General features: G+C 36.0%; 1 protein-coding gene across 1 annotated transcript; it reads right to left on the bottom strand.

The window, feature by feature from the left end:
• Positions 1 to 1,129: 1,129 nt before the first annotated feature.
• Positions 1,130 to 14,793, bottom strand: LOC131159180 (uncharacterized). Its single transcript, XM_058113891.1, has 2 exons — positions 14,401 to 14,793; positions 1,130 to 1,560 (listed from the first exon to the last, which is right to left on the bottom strand). The coding sequence occupies exons 1-2, from the start codon at positions 14,619 to 14,621 to the stop codon at positions 1,356 to 1,358; spliced, it is 426 nt and encodes a 141-aa protein (XP_057969874.1). The 5' UTR covers positions 14,622 to 14,793; the 3' UTR covers positions 1,130 to 1,355.
• Between the last annotated feature and the right edge of the window lie 5,599 nt (positions 14,794 to 20,392).

Genomic DNA, 20,392 nt, shown 5'->3' with positions numbered 1-20,392 from the left:
AAATAAAATAAAAAATAGAAAATATTTTTCACAATTCTTATGAAACTTACTCATGGAGAAGTTTGTTTGTACTAATCCTTCAATCTAGGAATGTTAAGAGCGCATTTAGTTGTAGAAAATAATATTTGTTTTCTATTTTATTTAAAAAAATTTTAAAAGCTAGTTAATTTTTTTTTAAAATTTTACAACACTTATATGAAATAAATTAACAATAATAAAAAAAATTTAATCTTATTTTTTAAAATAATTAAAAAATGCAACATTGTTTGGTCAATTTTTAGAATTTATATAAAAAAATTCAAAAAAAAATAATCTTTTTGACTTCTCATGCATATGTGAATGTGGAATTCAAATATTGTACTTTAATTTGCGTTATCAAATTTCTTTCAAATTCATACAAACTCAAATCCAAACCCCCAAGTTCATTATTCCAAATGCTACCACACATTTGAAAAATAAAAAAGCAAGCTGTTTTGTACAATTAAACAAGCTTTTTCCACCTATTTAATAAGAATGTAGGAAAACTAAAAAACAAGTTGAAATTTTATAATTATTATTTGGAACATAATATATATATAAACACACACATGCATACATTGACAACTAAATAGGCCTTAAGATTCTTGCATGTTACACTTCAATGTTCAAATAAATGTGAGAATGAAATCCCATGGGCATCAAATTCCCAAAATGAAACCAAATATTTCCTAAATGCTTTACTTTAATGAGTTTGTGGATGAGAGACTCATCTACTTGATATTGGGATATAGTCTCCATTTATCAGCTTGCTTCAATGAATTGAAAAAAAGGGGGGGAAATAAAGGGAAAAACACATTTCACAAACAGCAAATAAAGGAACAGAATGCACAAGCATGCTTAGCTCCTACAAAAAGGGCATAGTAATATGTCTTTTTGTAGATTGGACTTGCTAACATTAAATTTTCTTTGGTAAGCGGAAACAGTGGAGCCTTGTCCAAGCTATTTCGCATCTGTGGCTAGTTCATAAATCCTTTCCCAGCCATGAACAAACATGACTTGTCTAAAACATTCTCCTCCCAGCACAAAAATCTTGACCTTTCTTTTCCTTCCCCCTTCAAAAACACAGAAAAGATTGAGAAAAAATGGGAAATTTTCTAAAATTTATCAGATGGCCATTTAATATTATAGGAGTCTTCGAGTACCAGTATTTCTACATCTGCATACAGAAGCGCATACAATGAAGACATCTCACACCCAGACGGAGAGAGATCAACAGATGTACTTGACCAAGATGCTGGCAACTAGTATTAGAACCTCACAGGTAGCAAAATCCATACATCTGTTGACAGAAGGAAGCAAAACACTTGAGCAGGGTACTACTTAAAGTTGTAATGCTTGTCCACAGCAACTGACACATCCCAAGTGCAGCTCATTCCTTTTGGGAACTCAACTAAGTCACCAGCACCAATCTCCACAGACTTCTCCGACCCAGCAGGAGTGACCTTCACTTTTCCCTCCAGTAGATAGCAAGTCTCTTTGGCATCATATGTCCACGGGAATTTGCTTGGTGGGCAACCCCACCTGTTAACTCAAAATGCAAAACATGCCATGTTAAAATGGCTGCAAAGAAATGTGATTGCTCAAATGAAGTATAAGATATCTAATATATCAGACCAATACATCTACTAAAGAAATTCATGTCAAAAGCAAGAACCTACTGGTAACTACCAGCGTGCTATTTCCTATATTCTTCAACATGTGCAAAACTCATGTGCATCCCATCTTTAAATTCTGATCCTCGGTGGTGAATCAGCAACAATGACGTCAGTTCTACTTCTAACATAGACATGTACCATATTCAGGAAAGAATTCCAAAATTCACCTTGATTAATTCAATTAAAAAAAAAGAACTAAACTAAACAAAAGGGACAATTTGTTAAAGAATTACAACTGTATCCATTCCACAAGATGTCTAATGGTGACTGTTATTTGAGGATGATATAGTAGAAATAAAGGAGATCAAAATGAAAAAAAATAAGGATTTGAGAGCCCCTTGTTCAATATTATAACAGTCACGACAAGGTTGAGTACATCCCACACACATCCACTTCAAATAGTAAGTATTCTTCAACAGCAGAAAATGACGAACAATATGGTCAGGAAGACTGACCAGAACAAGTTCTGCAAGGCTAAAGCTGATCCCCAAGCATGGCTTCCCGACATAAACTAGCTATTGCGGTTGAATGCATTAGATTTTGTCAAAGATTATGCCGAAATCAGGAATATCATTATCAATTTTTGAGGCATCACCTTAAACCCCGCCTAATCTATTAAAATCACAGACATCATGTGTAAACACCAATTGGGATGGGAATATGATGTTCAAACTTGAATTTGAAGTCGTACAGAATTGGAAAAACATACAATACAAAACGGCAGTGAAGTTTGTCCAAAACTGAAACTAGTATAGGGAAATATTCAAAAGATTGTCTTCCATCCAACAATTTTAGTACAACATCAACAAAGTAGTTGTAATATGTGGCTCATATGATTGAGTGGAAGGCATGTACAAATAGAAAACATGAAGAAAATAGGAATGCTAACTTGCAGGAGGAAATTGTCGACGGTTTGGTCCAAATTCAGTGAAACAGTCGACAATTCTAAACCTGTTACATCGACTATTTGCTCTCCATATTAAACCATTGATGGTATCTCTGCAAACCGTCGCCAGTTTGGCTCGGTTACTCAACGTTTGTTTTCAAATTTTGAATTGGGACGTTGGACAGGTTGGGTTTTAGAAGGAAAGCCTCCGAAAAACTCATAAATATTTAACAAAGTGTCTTTGGACACAAGATAGTAAGAATTACATTGCCAATTGCTCCTGTAGATGTAGACATTGTCGAATCACGTAATTCTTTGTCATTGTTATTGCTTTCATTATAATCTGCATGATTGTTGTTCTGTATATTTCACTGTTGGTTGCTGCGTTTGTAAGATTGTTTTATTCCGCGGTGCATTCAATTTTCACAACAAATTGACATCAGAGCATTGTTGTAATGGCTTTTGGATCTTCTTTTGCAAAGTTCAATGTTGTAAAGTTTGACGGAATGGGAAACATTGGTTTATAGCAGAGAAAGGTTAAAGATTTGTTAGTGCAACAAGGTATGGTGAAGGCTTTATACGGAGTTCAACTGGAAAGCATGGATGAAATAAGTTGGAATGAATTGGAAGTGAAGGCTATGGCTATAATCAAACTTTGTTTGGCCAATGACATGCTATATCACGTCATGGATGAGGAATCTTCTGCTGCTGTTTGGAAGAAACTTGAAAGTCGGTATATGTCTAAGTCTCTAACAAACAAATTATATCTTAAGCAGAAGTTGTATTGGCTTAAGATAGCGAAAGGTTCAGATTTGAATCAACACATCAACGCATTCAATCAGATTGTAAGTAATTTGATGCATGTTGATGTGAAATTCGAGGAGGAAGATAAGGCATTGATGCTATTGAATTTCCTACCCGTGTCTCACACGTATTAGAATTTGGTTACTACTCTAACATAGGGTAAAGAAACCCTAAATTTGGAAGAGGTAACAAGCGTACTGCTGGGTTTTCATCAAAAAAAGGTCACCAATGAAATTTCACATGGTGAAGGGCATGTGGTAAAGGATAACCAAGAACGTAGGAGAAGCAAATTCCGGAACACATCGAGTGGTAATAAGTCTTGGTCGCAGTCCAAGAAGAAGAAGGATATTCGGTATTTTAGGTGCGGGAAAAAGGGGCACATAATATCGGAGTGTTAGAAAAGGAAGAACGAGAATGCTGAAAACCAAGAGGGCTCTTCAAAATCAGCAAATGTAGTAGAAGAAGGAAGCTCAGAAAGCAGTGATGGTGATATGCTTTTAGTTTCATCGGGGTCGGATCGTCTCACGGATTCTTGGATCCTAGATTCGGCGTGCTCTTACCACATGTCACCAAATAAAAAATAGTTCAACACCTGCAGGTAAGTTAATTTTGGTTCCGTTCTAATGGGAAATGATGTTGCATGCAAAATAATTGGAATAGAAAACGTCAAAATTAAAATGTATGATGGTGTTGTAAGAACATTATGTGATGTAAGGCACATACCAGATCTATGGAAGAATATAATTTCATTGGGCACTTTGGATTGTAACGAATTTAGTCCCGTCTGAAAGTGGGGTTATGAAGGTGTGTAAAGGCGTTCTAACAGTGATGAAAGGACAAAAGTTAGCAGGGAATTTCTATGCACTCATAGTAGTTAAAAGCGCACCTCCTAGGCACGAGGCGCAACGAAGAGGCTTGCGCCTCATACCATGTGAGGCGAGGCGACCTGCGAGAGGCGACGTGAGGCGCAGAGGGGGGATAGGCACAGTGAGGCGCGCCTTGTAAATTTTGAGTCTTTTAAATCAAAGAAATAGCCAGAGCCATAGTCGTAGCCCTCATTCGACTTGAACAAACAGAAGCCCTAGCCCTCTTCAACCCTTTGAAGCCCCACGACCCTTCGCTAGTTTGTCTTGCACATTCGAAATAGCAAGAGCCTTTGCGAGCCTTCCAACTAGCAGCATGAGTTCGTCAACGAGCCTTCGAACCAGCCAGAAGCCTTCGCGAGCTCGTCTTTAAGCTTTGAACCAAGACCGTGAGTTCGTCTTCGACATTTCAAACCAGCACGACCCTTCGCGACTTCGTTTCGCACCAGCAGGAGCCCTCGTGAGTTCATTTGCCAGCCTTCAAACCATCCATGAGTTCGTCACGTCGTCTTCGACATTTCAAATCAACAGCAAGCTCATCTTTAAGCCTTCGAACCTTCGTAAGTCTTCTTACCAACTACGGCCTGCGTGCTGCTGCCTGCTACCTACTGCTTCTTCTTCTTCTTCTTCAGCTCTTCTTCTTCTTCTTCTTCTTCTTCTTCGTTTTCCTCTTCCTCTTCTTTCTGCTGCCTACAGGCGCTTCTTATAATATTATAAGTAATTACTAATTAAATATTTAGTTTAATGTAAGTTTATAAATGATATCTAATACATAATATTCTTTTTATTGAATTTAGCTACTATATTTTAATTTGTTTGGAAATGCATTATATAAGTCTTAAATCTTAAATGGGTTATTGCTTGTATTAGGCTATTAGCTACTAATACAAAATGAGTGATTGTCTAATTTGCCTGAAATATATGATACATTATTTTTTCAGTTAGAATAAAAAGTCTAAAATCTTAAATGGAATTTGAAAGTGGAAACTCAGCATCTGCATAGAAGTATGCACATTTGGATGATCAAAAGAAATAATTTGACTTGCAATTTTTGTGGCAAAGTCACGAGGGGAGGAATATTTCGGGCAATACAACATATTGTTAGAGGATTTCGAAATGTAAAAGAATGCTCTAAGTGCCCTCCTCATGTACGTGAGGAGATTAAGGAGTATATGTTGAAGAAAGATATAGAAAAGAAGGAAAATGAGCTATTGCCCAACTTTGATGATATAGATCATTATGGTGAAGATGAATAATATTAAGTTCAAGAAATTGACACTCGTGGCAAGAGAGTGCTTACTGATGGAAGTAAAAGTAGAAGTCAAAGTTCATACCAATCCAATTTGAAGAAACCAAAACAGAAGAGACCTATAGATTTGTCTTTTACTCTTTATCCAAAGAAAGCAATTCAAGCTAGGAAAGAAGAGAAGACGAAGCAAACATCAATAAATGAGGCATGCAAGAAAGAATTAAAAAAAAGGCAATGGGAGATTTTACTAGGTGGATGTATGATACTAGAATACCATTTAATGTTGTACGTTTGAGCAGCTTTGCAGTGGCACTTGAATCGATTGGACAATATGGTCCTGGAGTAAAGATACTTAGCTATCATGAAGTGAGAGTTCCATTCCTAAAACAAGAAGTTAGTCGAATGAAAGAGTTGTTGAAGGTCCATAAGGAGGAATGCGCAAAATATGGCTGCTCAGTTATGTCTGATGGTTGGAGAGATTCGACTGCTAATAAGGACATAATAAACTTCTTAGTGAACTCTCCAAGGGGATCAGTGTCATCAAGTCTATTGATTCTTCTAATCTTATCCAGAATGCAAATAGGACGTACAAATTACTTGATGAGATGGTAGAGGAAATTGGAGAATCAAATGTGATTCAAATAGTAACTGACAATGCTTCAAATTATGTTGCAGCACGTAAGAACTTATTTCTAGAACTACATTCTATAATGTATATATTGTTTATTTTAATATTTTAATGGCTTCATTTCTTAATTTTTGAACAATGATATTGTTGGAAGCAAAGATGCCACATTTATATTAGACACCGTGTGTTACCCATTGCCTCAATTTAATTTTGGAGAATATTGGGAAGATGTCTTCAATTCATGCAACTTTGAAAAGGGCAATGTTTTTGAATGGTTATATTTATAACCGTGTTGGTGTGGTGAACTTGATGAGACAGTTCACTGAAAGAAAGGAGTTACTAAGGCCTGCAGTTACAAGATTTGCAACTACCTTCATCACCCTTCATTCAATCCACCTTCAAAAGAACAACTTGAGGAAGATGTTTACTTCTGAAGATTGGAATACTACCAAATGGGCAAAGGAGGCAGCCGGCAAAAGAACAGCTAGTATTGTTTTTATACCTACTTTTTAGAGTACCATTGTCTATGCTCTTAAGTTGACAGGCCTATTTGTTCGTGTACTCCGTTTGGTTGATGAGGAAAAGAAACCTGCAATGGGATACATTTATGAAGCAATGGATAGGGTTAAGGAAACCATAACTAATCGATGAGAGAGAGGATAAATTCAAGGAGGCATTTGAAATTATTGATACGAGGTGGGGATGCCAACTCTATCAATTGTTGCATGCAACTGCACACTACTTGAACTCGAAAATTTTCTATTCAAACCCCAACATTTTGCAAGATGAAGAAACTAACGGGTTTGTACAAATGTATTACAAGGTTACTGCCAACCCTTGAAATGCAAGATAAAGTTTCACATGAGTTGGAAAAATACAAGATTGCTAGTGGCGTCTTTGGAATTAGTTTGGTAGTGAGACAAAGGAAGATAAAAGCACCAAGTAAAGTGGCATTTTTACTACCTCTTTCTTTTTAAAATTATTTTTTCTATTTACCTAGTAGGTATTCATTTAAACTATATTTTATAACAGTGCAATGGTGGATGTCATTTGGATCAACAACTCCAAACTTGCAAAAGTTTGCTATGAAAATTCTTAGCCTCATGTGTCGTGCTACCAGATGTGAAAGAAATTAGAGCATTTTCCAACATGTAAGTCATTAGTATATCGTGGATTAATTATTAAAGAACAAGAACTACTAGTTTACTGCTTTTTAGAATCATTATTTACCACATTACCTTAAACTTTTTGCAGCTTCATAGCAAAAGGAGAAATAGGCTACCCTAGCAACGCTTGAATGATTTGGTATTTGTGAAATATAATCGAACTCTGAAGCGTCGGTACGACAAGCATGACACCATTGATCCCATCCTCCTAAAGGACGTTGATGATAGTAATGAGTGGATGATTGGTAGGATGGATAGCGATTCCGATGAGGATGATGAACTTTGTGTTTGAAGATGATATTTTGACTTGGGATTTTGTTTCTAGAGTTGCTGAACTAAATAACCCCCCGCATCACACTAGATCAAAAATAAGTGCAAATATGTCATCATCGTCTAGAGCAAGAGGAAGAGCTTCATCAAGCAGTGCAACCAATGCTAGGGGCCGAACCACAAAGTTGGAACTTGTAGATGAGGATGAAATCCAAGTGGATAGTGCAGAGGAGACAGAAGAGGAAAAAGATGTTGGAGAAAACAATTCTGATAATGAAAAGGAAGATGATGATGTCTTCGCAAATTTAGTTGATGATGAGTGATGACTGATGATTGAGGAGGATTTTTAGATTTTATACTCTGAAATCTTCTATTGTGCTTTTTTCTTTTGATGTTGAACTATGATAATATGTTGATGCTTTTGGCCTTCGTCCTGGAAATTTTATTAAATTTCCAATTTTGTTATTGAATGTTTTCGCATTTTAAATTCTATATTACTAGATATTCATATGTTCATATATCAATTACCCCAAATAGGCAGCGGAGATGGCTTGAGCTGATAAAGGACTACGATTGTACCATTAGTTACCACTCAAGAAAAACTAATGTGGTAGCTGATGCTCTAAGTTGGAAGTCAGTAGATGCGTCAGTCTCGGCAGTGGGAGTTCAGCATCAGATCAGTATGAACCTAGAAAAGTTGGGTGTGGAGATGGTGGAAGGAAATCACCAGGTATTCATTGCTAGCCTAGTTATGCAACCGACCTTACGGAAAAAGATCAGGACAGCTCAGACGAAAGATAGAGGGAGTGCAGAATGGATTGAAACCATATTTCAAAATCTCAGATGACGGGGTATTGAGATTTCACACCAGGATATGCGTACCAAATGATGCTAAGATTAAACGGGTCATTCTAGAGGAGGCACATCGCTCGCTCTATATAGTAAGATGTACAGGGATTTGCGAGAATCTTTCTGGTAGTCGAATATGAAAAAAGAGATCGCCCATTTTGTTGAGTAGTGTCTGACATACCAACAGGTAAAGGTCGAGCATCAAAGGCCGGCGGGACCATTGCAACCACTTCTCATTCCTGAATGGAAGTGGGAGCACATTTTCATGGATATTGTCACGGGGTTGCCATCAGCACTTCACGGGCAGAATGCTATTTGGGTAGTTATTGACAGACTGACAAAGACTGCCCATTCTATTCCGGTTAAAGTCAGTTATTCTACGAATAAGCTAGCAGAGCTTTGCGTTCAGGAGATAGTCAGCATGGGGTGCCGATGTCTATCATTTTGGATAGGGATCCACAATTTACTTCTCGGCTTTGGAAGAGTCTACAGGAAGTGTTGGGATTTCAACTTGCGTTTAGTACTGCTTTTCACCCACAGACCGATGGTCAGTTAGAGAGAACCATCCAGATTCTAGATGATATGTTGCAGGCGTGTAATTGGACTTCGGGGATAGTTGGATTAAATATCTACCGTTGGTTAAGTTTGCATACAATAACAGTTATCAGACCAGTATCGGGATAGCACCGTATGAGGCATTGTATGGTCGGAGGTGTCGATCTCCATTGTACTGAGATGAGATTGGTGAGCGGCAAATGTTGGGGCCAGAGCTTGTTCAGCAGACCTCTGAGAAGGTCAAGCTCATCAGGGAATGGATTAAAGCAACACAAAGTCAGCAGAAGAGCTACATAGATATATATCGACAAGAGCTGAAGTTTGATATAGGTGATGCTATATTTTTTAGGATTGCTCCGATGAAAGGGGTGATGCAGTTTGGTAGGAATGGCAAGTTGAGCCCTAGATACGTCGGGCCATTTGAGATCTTAGAAAGAGTCGGTCCGGTGGCGTATAGGATCGCTTTACCCCCAGCACTATCTAGGATTCACGATGTGTTCCACGTGTCCATGCTGAGGAAATATGTTTCAGATCCTTCGCATGTGATCAATTACGAGTCTTTGGAGCTCGGGGACACTTTAGCATATGATGAAATACCGGTTCAAATTATAGACCGTAAGGAACGGGAGCTACGTACTAAGAGGATTCCACTTGTGAAGGTACTTTGGCGTAATCAAGCAATCAAGGGTAGGTTATAAACTTGGGACGGGGCTACTATGTAGGTGGCCATAGGCTCTTCCTAAAATCAGATCAGCAAATCAGTAGAAATCTAGTGGATGTGATGGGAGTCAGTTAGCAAATTTCGAGGACGAAATTTTTATAAGGAGGAGAAAATGTAGTAACCCGAACAGAAAATAAAATAAATAAAATAATAAATAAATATAATAAATAAATAAATAAATATAATAATAAATATCTTGGAGGAGATATTTTAGATATTTATAGATATTTATATATATAAATATCTTGGAGGAGATATTTTTATATATTTTTATATAAATATCTTGAAGGAGATATTTTAGGTTACTTAAGGGCTAAGTTATATTTTTATTTTATAACTCTCATTTTTTCTCTCTCTTTCTCTCTCTCACGTCTTACTCTCTCTCTCTAAGTTCCCCAGATCACTCACGAGTGCTCCTCAATTCTCTCTCTTTCCTCCCAGCTCGTGGGATCTCGTTTTCAGGCCCCACTCCAAAAGTTAAGGTTTTGTTTTTCAGGAGTTCCAAGTCATTTTTTTCGGGAATCAAGTACGGGGATTATATTATGTCAGTTACTTTTGCAAGTTTTAACCGATTGAAATACTGGATATATTTATATATATATATAGTTATGGCTTTTCCTAGGATTTTTGAGCCTAGGGTTCGATTAAAAGACTTTATTTTCGAAACCAACTGATTAAATTCGAATATGATATTTTTGGATTAAAGTACTGGACTTTCTGAACGTTTTCACCAATTGAAAATTTGGGATTTCAAACCATAGTCGTGTTTTAATACGAACCAAAGGTGGTAGGGTTGATTATCTCCGTTTTTCCTATACTTAACTACATCTCTATATTTTAGTAAAATAACAACTTTGAGATACTCATACCCCTATTTTCAGCACAGTGTCTGTTTTCTCAAGCAGTTATTTTATTTATGATTTATCAGGTGAAAAATTGTGTGACATGAGTACAGTTTTAATTGGCATGAATGAACAGGTTTTGTGTAATACTGAATTGTAACGACTATAAGCCGAGATTAGATATGACAGCCGGGGACCGAGGGCCGGGTTATGATTGACAATCGGGGACCGATGTTAGTAAACAGTATATGACAGATATTCCACAAAATTACGAACAGTTTATGTTTTATACAATTTTATGAAAATGAATTATGATTTCAGTTTTATGATGTAAATTGTCATATATGATTTTAGAGCCCCGTGAATATGATGTTATGTTACGAGCACGGTACCGTAGCTATATGTTAGGAGATAGTGCAACCATACGTCTTAGAGAGAGTATTGGTATTGGATAGTCGATTGGAGACCTAGGTAGTACTCCCCGATGCAAAATTCCGAGGCCCCATCCGATGCAGAATTCCAGGTGACCCTCTTGATGCAAAATTCCGGGTATAGGGTAGGCACAATCGTACTTAATACTTAATTTGACTTAGCTATAGTTGACCGACTATAATGCTAGGTTCAGCCCACGGGCCACACAACCCATCATGGGGGGAAGCATGTCGTAATAGTATGTGAACACGTGACGACACTAATTCAGTAGACCAGGTTGTATCTTCTAGGCATATATGAATATATTTACTATAGAATAGGCTATATTGAGCCAACAATATTTTATTATGAAATTATGGGTTTGCCGACAGATATATTGCAGTATTGTTTTTAGAATGCGAGTTAAATGTATTTAAATGTTAACAATAATATATGTACACGACAACTCATGCTAGCCATACACTGATAATAATATAATCCGTCTTACTGAGTGGTGTCTCGCCCCATTATACAAACTATTTTTCAAGTCCTTCGAGGGATCGAGTCTAGTGTACTACCGGGTTAATGTTAGACAGTCGATAGATATTGTCAAAGCTGGTGAGACATAGATAGTAGTTTTTTTATTTTGGGGATTGTAATAACAAGATATGGAATTAGTTATGTATGTATGTGTGAAATAGTTAGAACTCTGGTAAGTGTTGGATGTATTAGTATGTAATTTCCGCTGTGTATGTATATGATGATCAGTATGGAACACATGTTTAGTATGGAACACCTGTTTCCCCTTATTTGGGCGAGTTGTATATGTATGGCATCAGAGAGACATGTATGTTATGTTCTAGTAGCACTCCGGGCCCATGTAGAGGGTAGGGGCATTACAACCCTTCTCTTGCTGGGTTTTGAACGAGCTGGAGAAGAAAATGAATGTAAAGAGTGGGGTTTGTGAATGGGGACTGTGGTAATAAACTACTGCATACAGCTTTCATTGCCAATCTTTCTTTTGATTTACAGAAAGAGGGAAGACCCCACAAAATGCCAACTTCAATATTTGGCTTTTAAGTGTTACAGGATTATACCATGGTTATTAAAATCGCGATTTGGATTGTAGGATCATACAATTCTAGGATCCAGATTCACCAAAACGATCCAAGTCATAACAAAAATCGGAATCAAGTAGAATCACGGTAGAATCGTAAAAGAAACGGTAGAGTCGTAGAATCAAAATTGTAGAATCATAAATGGAATCGTAAGTAGAATCGTACAGATCCTACTCTATTACCTGGATTGGGATTTTTTTTCCTTTTTAGGCTTCAATAATGTGGCCCAATACATGTTTTTATTTGCCCAAAGGCTCCAAAATTATATTTGGTCCAAAGTCTTTTAAAGTGGGCAAAATGGCTCCCAGCCTCCCATCTGTGAACAGATTCAGCAAAATCTGCACTTGACTTCCTTGGTGTTCGACACCTCAGTCCTCTACTCATTGAAATTCAGCAACCCAACATCTGAATTTCTCTCGTATTCGACAACTAGAGAGCCCTCCATCTGGTGACTGATGTTAGATCAGCAGCAGCTAGCAGTCTCGCTGTTTGAGCAACAATTCTTTGATGTTCAAAAACCAAAGTTCCTGGGGTCCTCAGTCCTCTTCAACACAAAATTCTTGTTTCATCAGTAGCGGCCAAGAAAAGAGCCAAGCCAGCTGGCCCAACAGAGTTGCAGAGGCATGCTTTGAAACAAATTTTTTCCTTCTTGAAAAGACACGAAAGTGAGCATAGTTTTTCTCCTTCTTCTTCTCCTTTTTGTGCTCTTCTTCTTTTTCTTCTTTTTATTGTTAACTTCTCAACTTCTTATACTTACTAAGTTACAAACCACATTTTTAGTCTTAAGACTTGTCATAAGTTCCACATATATAATTTTTTAATATTTATTTTACATTGAAAGTAGGATCTTATGATTTTTTATCCAATTCTACGATTCAATCTTGCAGACCCCTCCAATGATCCCACTTAGAATCCTGATTCTAACAACTTTGGATTATACAAATGGGCACTCTCAAAGACGTTTTGCATGAATTTTGTTTTCTTATTTTGTAATTCACTGTGCAATTATGCTTTTTTTCGCAATTTTATTATCCTTTTTATTTTGGGCCATTCATTTGCTATCTTTTCCTTCTCCTTCATCTTTTATTTTGGCCTTATTATTATTATCCAACGATCCCACTTAGAATCCTGATTCTAACAACCTTGGTGTGCCCCATGTTTCCTACTTCTTTTCACCATCTATTTACAATTTGATTTTGCACATGTCAACACCAAACCTAGGTAGCCCGTTTGGTTGTCAACATCTTGGTGACTATTTGAAAATCAAGCAAATATAGAATACCAAACCATGGGTTATCTAACTTACATTACATGTACCATATTCAAGAAGGAATTCCAAGATCCACCTTGATTTATTCATTAAAAATAAAAAACATAACAAAAGGGACAAGGGGCTTGAATCATTATATTGGATGTTAAAGAATCACAACTATCAACACCACATGATGTCTAAAAGTGACTTTCATTTGAGGATGATATAGTAGAAATAAAGAAGACCAAAAAAAAGAAAAGGAATTAAAAACCCTTAATTCAATATTATAACAGTCAGGGAAAGGTTGAGTACATCCAACACATCCACTTCAAATATAAGTACAGCAGAAAATGGCGAACTACATGATCAGGAACACTGATCAGAAAAGTTCTGCAAGGCTAAAGTCGAACCCCAAACATGGCTTCTTGACATAAACTAGCTATTGCGATTGATGCCTAATGCATTAGATTTTTTCAGAGATTATGCCAAAACCAGGAATATCATTATGAATTTTTTAGGCATAACCTTGAACCCCGCCTAATCCATTAAAGTCACAGACATCATGTGTAAACACCACCACAATATTTGGATTGGGAGTATGACGTTCAAATTTGAATTTGGAATTGTACAGAATTGGACAAACATACACTACAAAACCGCAGTGAAGTTTGTCCAAGGCTGAAACTGGTAAGGGAAATATTCAATACATTGTCTTCCATCCAACAGTTTTAATACAACATCAACAAAGCCATCGAGTGCACCTGGGTCGACAAATTTAAAAAGGTAGCCACAAAAGTTTAATGGTCACTTTCCTCTGACACTGTTCTTAGGAAACGGACTAAAGTAAAATGGAAACCCGGGGGGGGGGGGGGGGTGGGGCGGGAAGACAATAGACTACAAAACCTAGCAAGTAACTAGCAATTATCAAATTATGAATCTTTTCCATTTCTCAGCAGCGAGGAAAAGGATATAGATTATGAGAAAACCAAAAAATCAAAAAAGCGCAGATGTAAGCACCACAGATGCAAAGATTTTTCTGTATCAAATACCAAAAAAAAAAATCCACAGAAGAAAGAAAATGAATAACATTACTTGGGCCAGCTGCGAACACCCAGTTGGGCGAGCTTGGATTCGGGAGGGTTCTTTTCGATCTTGATTTCTAGTCTCTCAGCGGCCATGGAATCCCCTCGAATCACCGCAGACGGTGCCCTTCTCGCGCTGGGTTTTGAACGAATTGGAGAAAATGAATATAAACAGTGGGGTTTGTGAATGGGGACTGTGTTTGGTAATAAACCACCGCAAACAGCTGCCATTGCCAATCTTCTTTTAGTTTAAAGAAAAAGCGGAGACACCACACAACGGCAACTCCAATCTTTGGCTTTCGAGGATTACGGCATTATACAAATTGTTTTAACATTTCCTTTTCATTTTAGGCCATTCATTTGCTATCTTTTTCTTTATCCTTGGTCTTAGACATGGCAAAATGAATAAAATTCGTTAATCCATCAACTTAAATTTGACTCATAATTTATCTGCACATTAAATGAATCAAATATGATATAAATTTTTTTTTATCTATTTCTAAATGAGTCGATTGGCGAATTTAGGATTTTATCCAATAGATATCCACATATCCCGCTAACTACTAATGTTTAAATTCATTAATAATATAATATGTCCATCCTTATTAAGCATCAAATCAATTAATATAAGCTCTATTTGTCAAAATCTAGTCTCACACTCTCAACTCTTACACTATTATATGCGTCTTTAGAAACACCTTATGCACACATTCAAATTCAAGCCCAAATACTCAATTTTTTGTGATCAAAATAAAAGTTTCTAAATTCATGCTCTGAAAAATAAAATAAAAAAATTTATAATTTTGTGATTAGTTATTAAATGTTTAATATATTACCAAATTATAATTTAAAAAATAACTTTGGTTATTGTATTATAAAATAAATTATTCATTGAATGGTAAAAAAAAATTATATTAGGGATGAGAATGACGGATTATCCGTCATCTGTCACGGATTATTCAATTTGAATTGCCATAAATCCGCAACTTAAACAAGTCGGATATAGATTGTAATATTCTCACCCGATAATCCGCCTAGTCCGCCACGATTTATCCAACTCGATCCACTTTGCCAAGTCTACTTGGTCTCCTTCATCTTTTATTTTAGACTTTATTATTACAATTCATGGGCACACGCTATGTGCGTGCGCCAACTTTCTATTTTATAATACTTTAATTTTTGGTAAAGAAAATAACACTTGTAAATAGTTATAGAAATATTTTAGGATAATTATAAGCAATTATAGGGATAAGCTTGACATAATTATATGAGTATGTTAGAATAATCATCGGTAGTTATAGGAATAAATTTAACATTTTTGAAAGAAAATACCAAAGGGAGAATTCCCTTTATAAAATTAGAGATTAGAGATTGTAGATAGCTATAAGGGTATTTTTGGATAATTACAAGTAGTTATAGGAATAAATTTAATATAATTATAATGGTATTTTGGGATAGTTACGAATAGTGAAAGGTGTATTTTAAAATAATCATTAGTAGTTATAGGGACAAATTTAACATTTTTGAAAAAAGACGATAAAGGGAGAAATGCATTAATATTAGAGATTAAAAATTGTATATAGTTATAAGGATATTTTGGGATAATTATGAGTATTTATAAGGATAAATTTGACATATTTATAAGAGTATTTTAGGATAGTTGTGAATAGTTGAAGGAATATTTTGAAATAAACATTGGCAATTATAGAGATAAATTTGACATTTTATTAAAGAAGATGCGAAAGGGAGAATCCCCTTTACAATATTGGAGATTAGAGATTAGAAAGTTATAGGAACAAATTCGACATTTTTGAAAGAAGACACCAAAGGGAGAAATTCCTTTATATAGTATTTGATATTAGAGATTTATATAGTTATAGGGGTATTTCAGGATAACTGAATGGTTATAAGGATAAATTTAACATGTTTATAAGGTTATTTTACGATAGTTGTGGGTAGTTAAATGAGTATTTTGAAATAATTATTGGTAGTTATAGGGATAAATTTTGCATTTTTTAAAGAAGACGCCAAAGGGACAATTCGCTTTATAATATTAGATATTATCATTATTATTATTTGTTGGAATTGATGTATTCCCAAGAGGGGGTGAATTGAAATTTTAAAACTTTCCTAGGTCGAATCACTAGCAGTATATTTGCAACCTAGAGTCTTTGTAAATAAATTCCAATACACGCAATATTCAAAGCATGTATGAAGAACGATCAAGGCAATAAATAATTAAACATACATGTACATGTATCAAAGTGCGTAAAGATAAAGAGTATAAGGGAAAGAGAGAATGACACACAATATGATATCGGGATTCGGCCAACACTGCTTACGTCCTTGCCTCAAGCTCAAAAGTAAGAGGATTCACTACCTTTGCTCACTTACGGGTGGAGCGACACCTAATAACACATTTTTCCTTACTGGTTAAGAGAAACCCAGGTCAGATTAACAAGGCTGATCCCAACCTTTACAATCAATCCTTACGGGTTAGATCAACACCCTCTCATGCCACGCCTAGAATACAACAGATAAACAATATAAATTTTGTAATGCTTCTCCAATAAGCAAGTATGTACCAATATAATCAATGCACTTCAATATGATAGGATTTATAAGCTCAATGAAGTATACTAAAATAACTCTCTAGATTATGTCAATATAACAATTGATATGTGAAAGTGTATTATGAGAGGTTCTTTGAAACAATATCTATGTATATGTATATATATCAATCACAAATATGGTTTCAAAGATTTTAACTACACTATCAAATATCTCAAAAAATAATTTATCAAATATTAAGTATAAGAGATATTTGGATTTCTAGCTTATCAAAAATATTTTGCTAAAAATATAAGACAAACTCTTGAATCTTGCAACAAGAATGTAAGACTTGCAAGCCCTTGAGGGTTTTCCCAAAGAAACTTATGAATGAAATCACAAGGGAAAAATCAAGCTTACTCTCAATAAAAATCAACACCAATCGAAGAGTATGAGAGTGTAAGCTTATATGGATGATCTTTAAAAACACTCTTACCAAAGGAATATTTCAATAGGAATATGTAAGAGAGAGATTTTTAAGCTTATATAGGAAAAATAGGTCAAGAAATTTTCAGTGGATCTTTGCTAATAAAGTTGTTAATTTCTTACTAATATAAGCAAATGAGGGAGTATATATAGACACTCCAAAAAGTATAACTGTTTGGGACTCAATAGGTATTTCTGAAAAAGTTTAAATATGTTTAATAAAAAATAAATCCTATTTAACCTCGGTAAAAAATGGGCAACCCGAGAGGGTCGGTCGACCGTATTAAGGGTTCGGTTGACCACTTTAAGAGGTTCGGTCGACCGTGGATATTTTGAACTAAGAATATGGTTGACCGTCATTAGGCGATTTTGAACCCCTTCGTGGGTTTGGTTGACCAAGTCAAATTTGTTCTTCTACTCATGTAAGTTCGATCGACCGTGGCCAAAATGTACTACGCATTTGGTAGGCTGAACGATTGGGGTGTCAAACACGTGGTGATTTGGTTAACCGTCGAAGACACGTTCATTTCAGAACGGTCGACTGTGCGAAGTCAAAGTTTTGCCTTCTTTGACCATTTGGTTGACCGTGGCATTTTATACTGCCACAGTTTGGTCAACCGAGGCTAAGCCTTTTCAGCCAACAATGGTTTGGTTGACCCAGCTTAGTATAAGTAGACTTTTTCAGTCAACGGGGGCCCTTTCAAAGTTCATTTTTGGTCCTAATTTTTATTAGAAGTCACCTTTGTTCACATAGTTATAACTTTTGAGTTATAGAGAACTTTTCATGTGATGTTTAGGGACATAATGTCAGTCTAAGTCCTAGGCTTTTAAATTAAGCCCAAAAAATCTAGTGTCGGTCAACCAAATGTTAAATCCATTTTGGACCTTATACTTTTTCAACCCTGTGTGAGTAAACTGTGGCATTTTATCTTAAGGGTATATGTTCTTATGAGTCAATCTATGGTCCATTAAGCATTCATCCCTATTATGCATAAGATGCATTAATTATTACATATCATGATAAATTTGTTAGCTTTACTGTAATCCCAAGAAGGGGGGGGGGGTGAATTGGTATTTTAAAAATTAATCCCCTAGGTCAATCAACAAGCAGTAGTATTACACAACCCTAAAGGTCAATCTAATGCGAATAAAATAAATCAATGTATATATTCAGCAAAAATTAAATTTCACGAGGAAACTAATTAAGCATGCACAATAAAGTAGTAAAGAGAGATAACACCAGAAATGTTATCGAGGTTCTGCAAATTGCCTACATCCCTATTGACTTAGTGTATTCTCAAGAGGGGGGTGAATTGGGTATTTAAAATTTATTCCTAGGTTTAGCTAATTCAACAGCAATATTTCACAACCTAGGGTCTTTCTATATACACATAAACCCAAATGCGCAGATAATATGCGTAAATTAAATCATGCGCTATAACATGTGCAGGAATATAAAGTGCCGAGAATATAAAGTGCATGCACAATATGTTAGCAGGGTTCGGGCTTTAGCTCGCAAGCCCGAGGATTCCACTAATGCTCACTTAGTGGGTGGAGCGGCACCGGTTACAACCAGGTCAATTAATGGGGCTGACCTCAACCTACACCTTACCAGGATGGTGCACCTTACTTTCCTAACCGGGTCTAAGTCAATCCGAGACTATTCAACAGGGCTAGTCTCCCTTTTCAGGCCCACGCCTAGAATACAACAAATATGAAATTTCCGTACACAAAAATATGCTTCTTACACTAAGCAAATTATGTACCACTGAGCACAGTATAATCAATCAATTAATGCACATCAAGAATATAAGAACTATAAGCTCAATGCAGATAATACTACAACTCTCAAGATAATGTCACTAGGCAATTCAAGTGTGGGAGTGTGTTTGCAGTCTATCTTTGAAATAATATATAAATATATATTAACCACAAATAAGGTTTCAAAGTTTTTCAAAGAATGTAATCACAATATCTTTAAGATGATTTTCTTAAGATTCTAACACAAGAGATATTTGAAATTAAGCTTGTTAAAAAAATATTTCACAAAGCACAAGAACAAGCCTTTGAATACTTGCAACAACAATGCACGATTCACAAGCTCAAACGAGTTATCCCAAGATAATATTTATTAATGAAATAATATGGGATCAACTTAAGCTAACTCTTTAAAAATGATTTCAACAATAATAAATAAGAGAGTATACTAGCTTTAAAGTAATGTATGAAAACACACAAATATATTCACTCTTCAAGTTGCAACAATAATGTAAATGAAGAGAATACAATAAATGCTCTCTTCATCAAAGATGGTTTTGCAAAGAAGAATCAAAGCGAGTGTGAAAAATTTACTTGGAATGTTGAGTATATAGCAAAAGGGGTATAAAATATTTGAGAGAAATTTTCCTAATTACTTTTGCTAATCTCATACTAATCCTTACAAATAAGGGGGTATATATAGAGTAGTACCCCATAATTATAATTGTCTAGGACACATAGGGTATTATTAGGATTGTTTTAAAACATTTTAGTACGATTAACCCCGTTTAAAAAATTTAACTACGGTAAAAAAATTGTCCAACCCGAGAGCACCAGTCAACCAAACTTAAGGTTCGGTTGACCAAGTCACACGATTCGGTCGACTGTGAGAAATTTGAACTGAGAGTTCAGTCGACCGTACTTAGGATTTCAAAGGCAATTTTTCCAATTCTACGCAGTTTCGGTCAACCAGGTGATTTTGAACTAGGTAGTTCGGTCGACCGGGCAGTTGGGTCTTCTCCCGAGGATGTTCGGTCGACCAGAGCATTGGAGTTCATTTTCTGATCGGCCAACCAAAGAGTCAATTGTTGACCCCAGGGAGGTTCGGTCGACTAGGGTATTGGAGAACATTTCTGGTCGGTCGACCAAGCAATCAACATGTTGACCCGGTGGAGGTTCGGTCGACCGAAGAGTTCTGCGTGTAGAAG

Source organism: Malania oleifera, chromosome 7, assembly GCF_029873635.1.
Source record: "Malania oleifera isolate guangnan ecotype guangnan chromosome 7, ASM2987363v1, whole genome shotgun sequence".
In the NCBI taxonomy this organism is placed as follows: domain Eukaryota; kingdom Viridiplantae; phylum Streptophyta; class Magnoliopsida; order Santalales; family Ximeniaceae; genus Malania; species Malania oleifera.
Note: the sequence above shows the minus strand (reverse complement) of the source record. Positions and strands in the feature narration are given on the sequence as shown.

What these genes read in the sequence shown, in the direction of transcription:
- LOC131159180 (XM_058113891.1), bottom strand. Translation starts at nt 14,621, where the DNA reads ATGGCAGCTGTTTGCGGTGGTTTATTACCAAACACAGTCCCCATTCAC. An exon ending in GGTGTTCGCAGCTGGCCCAA is followed by an intron (nt 1,561 to 14,400) that starts GTAATGTTATTC and finishes TTGAGTTAACAG; the next exon opens with GTGGGGTTGCCCACCAAGCA.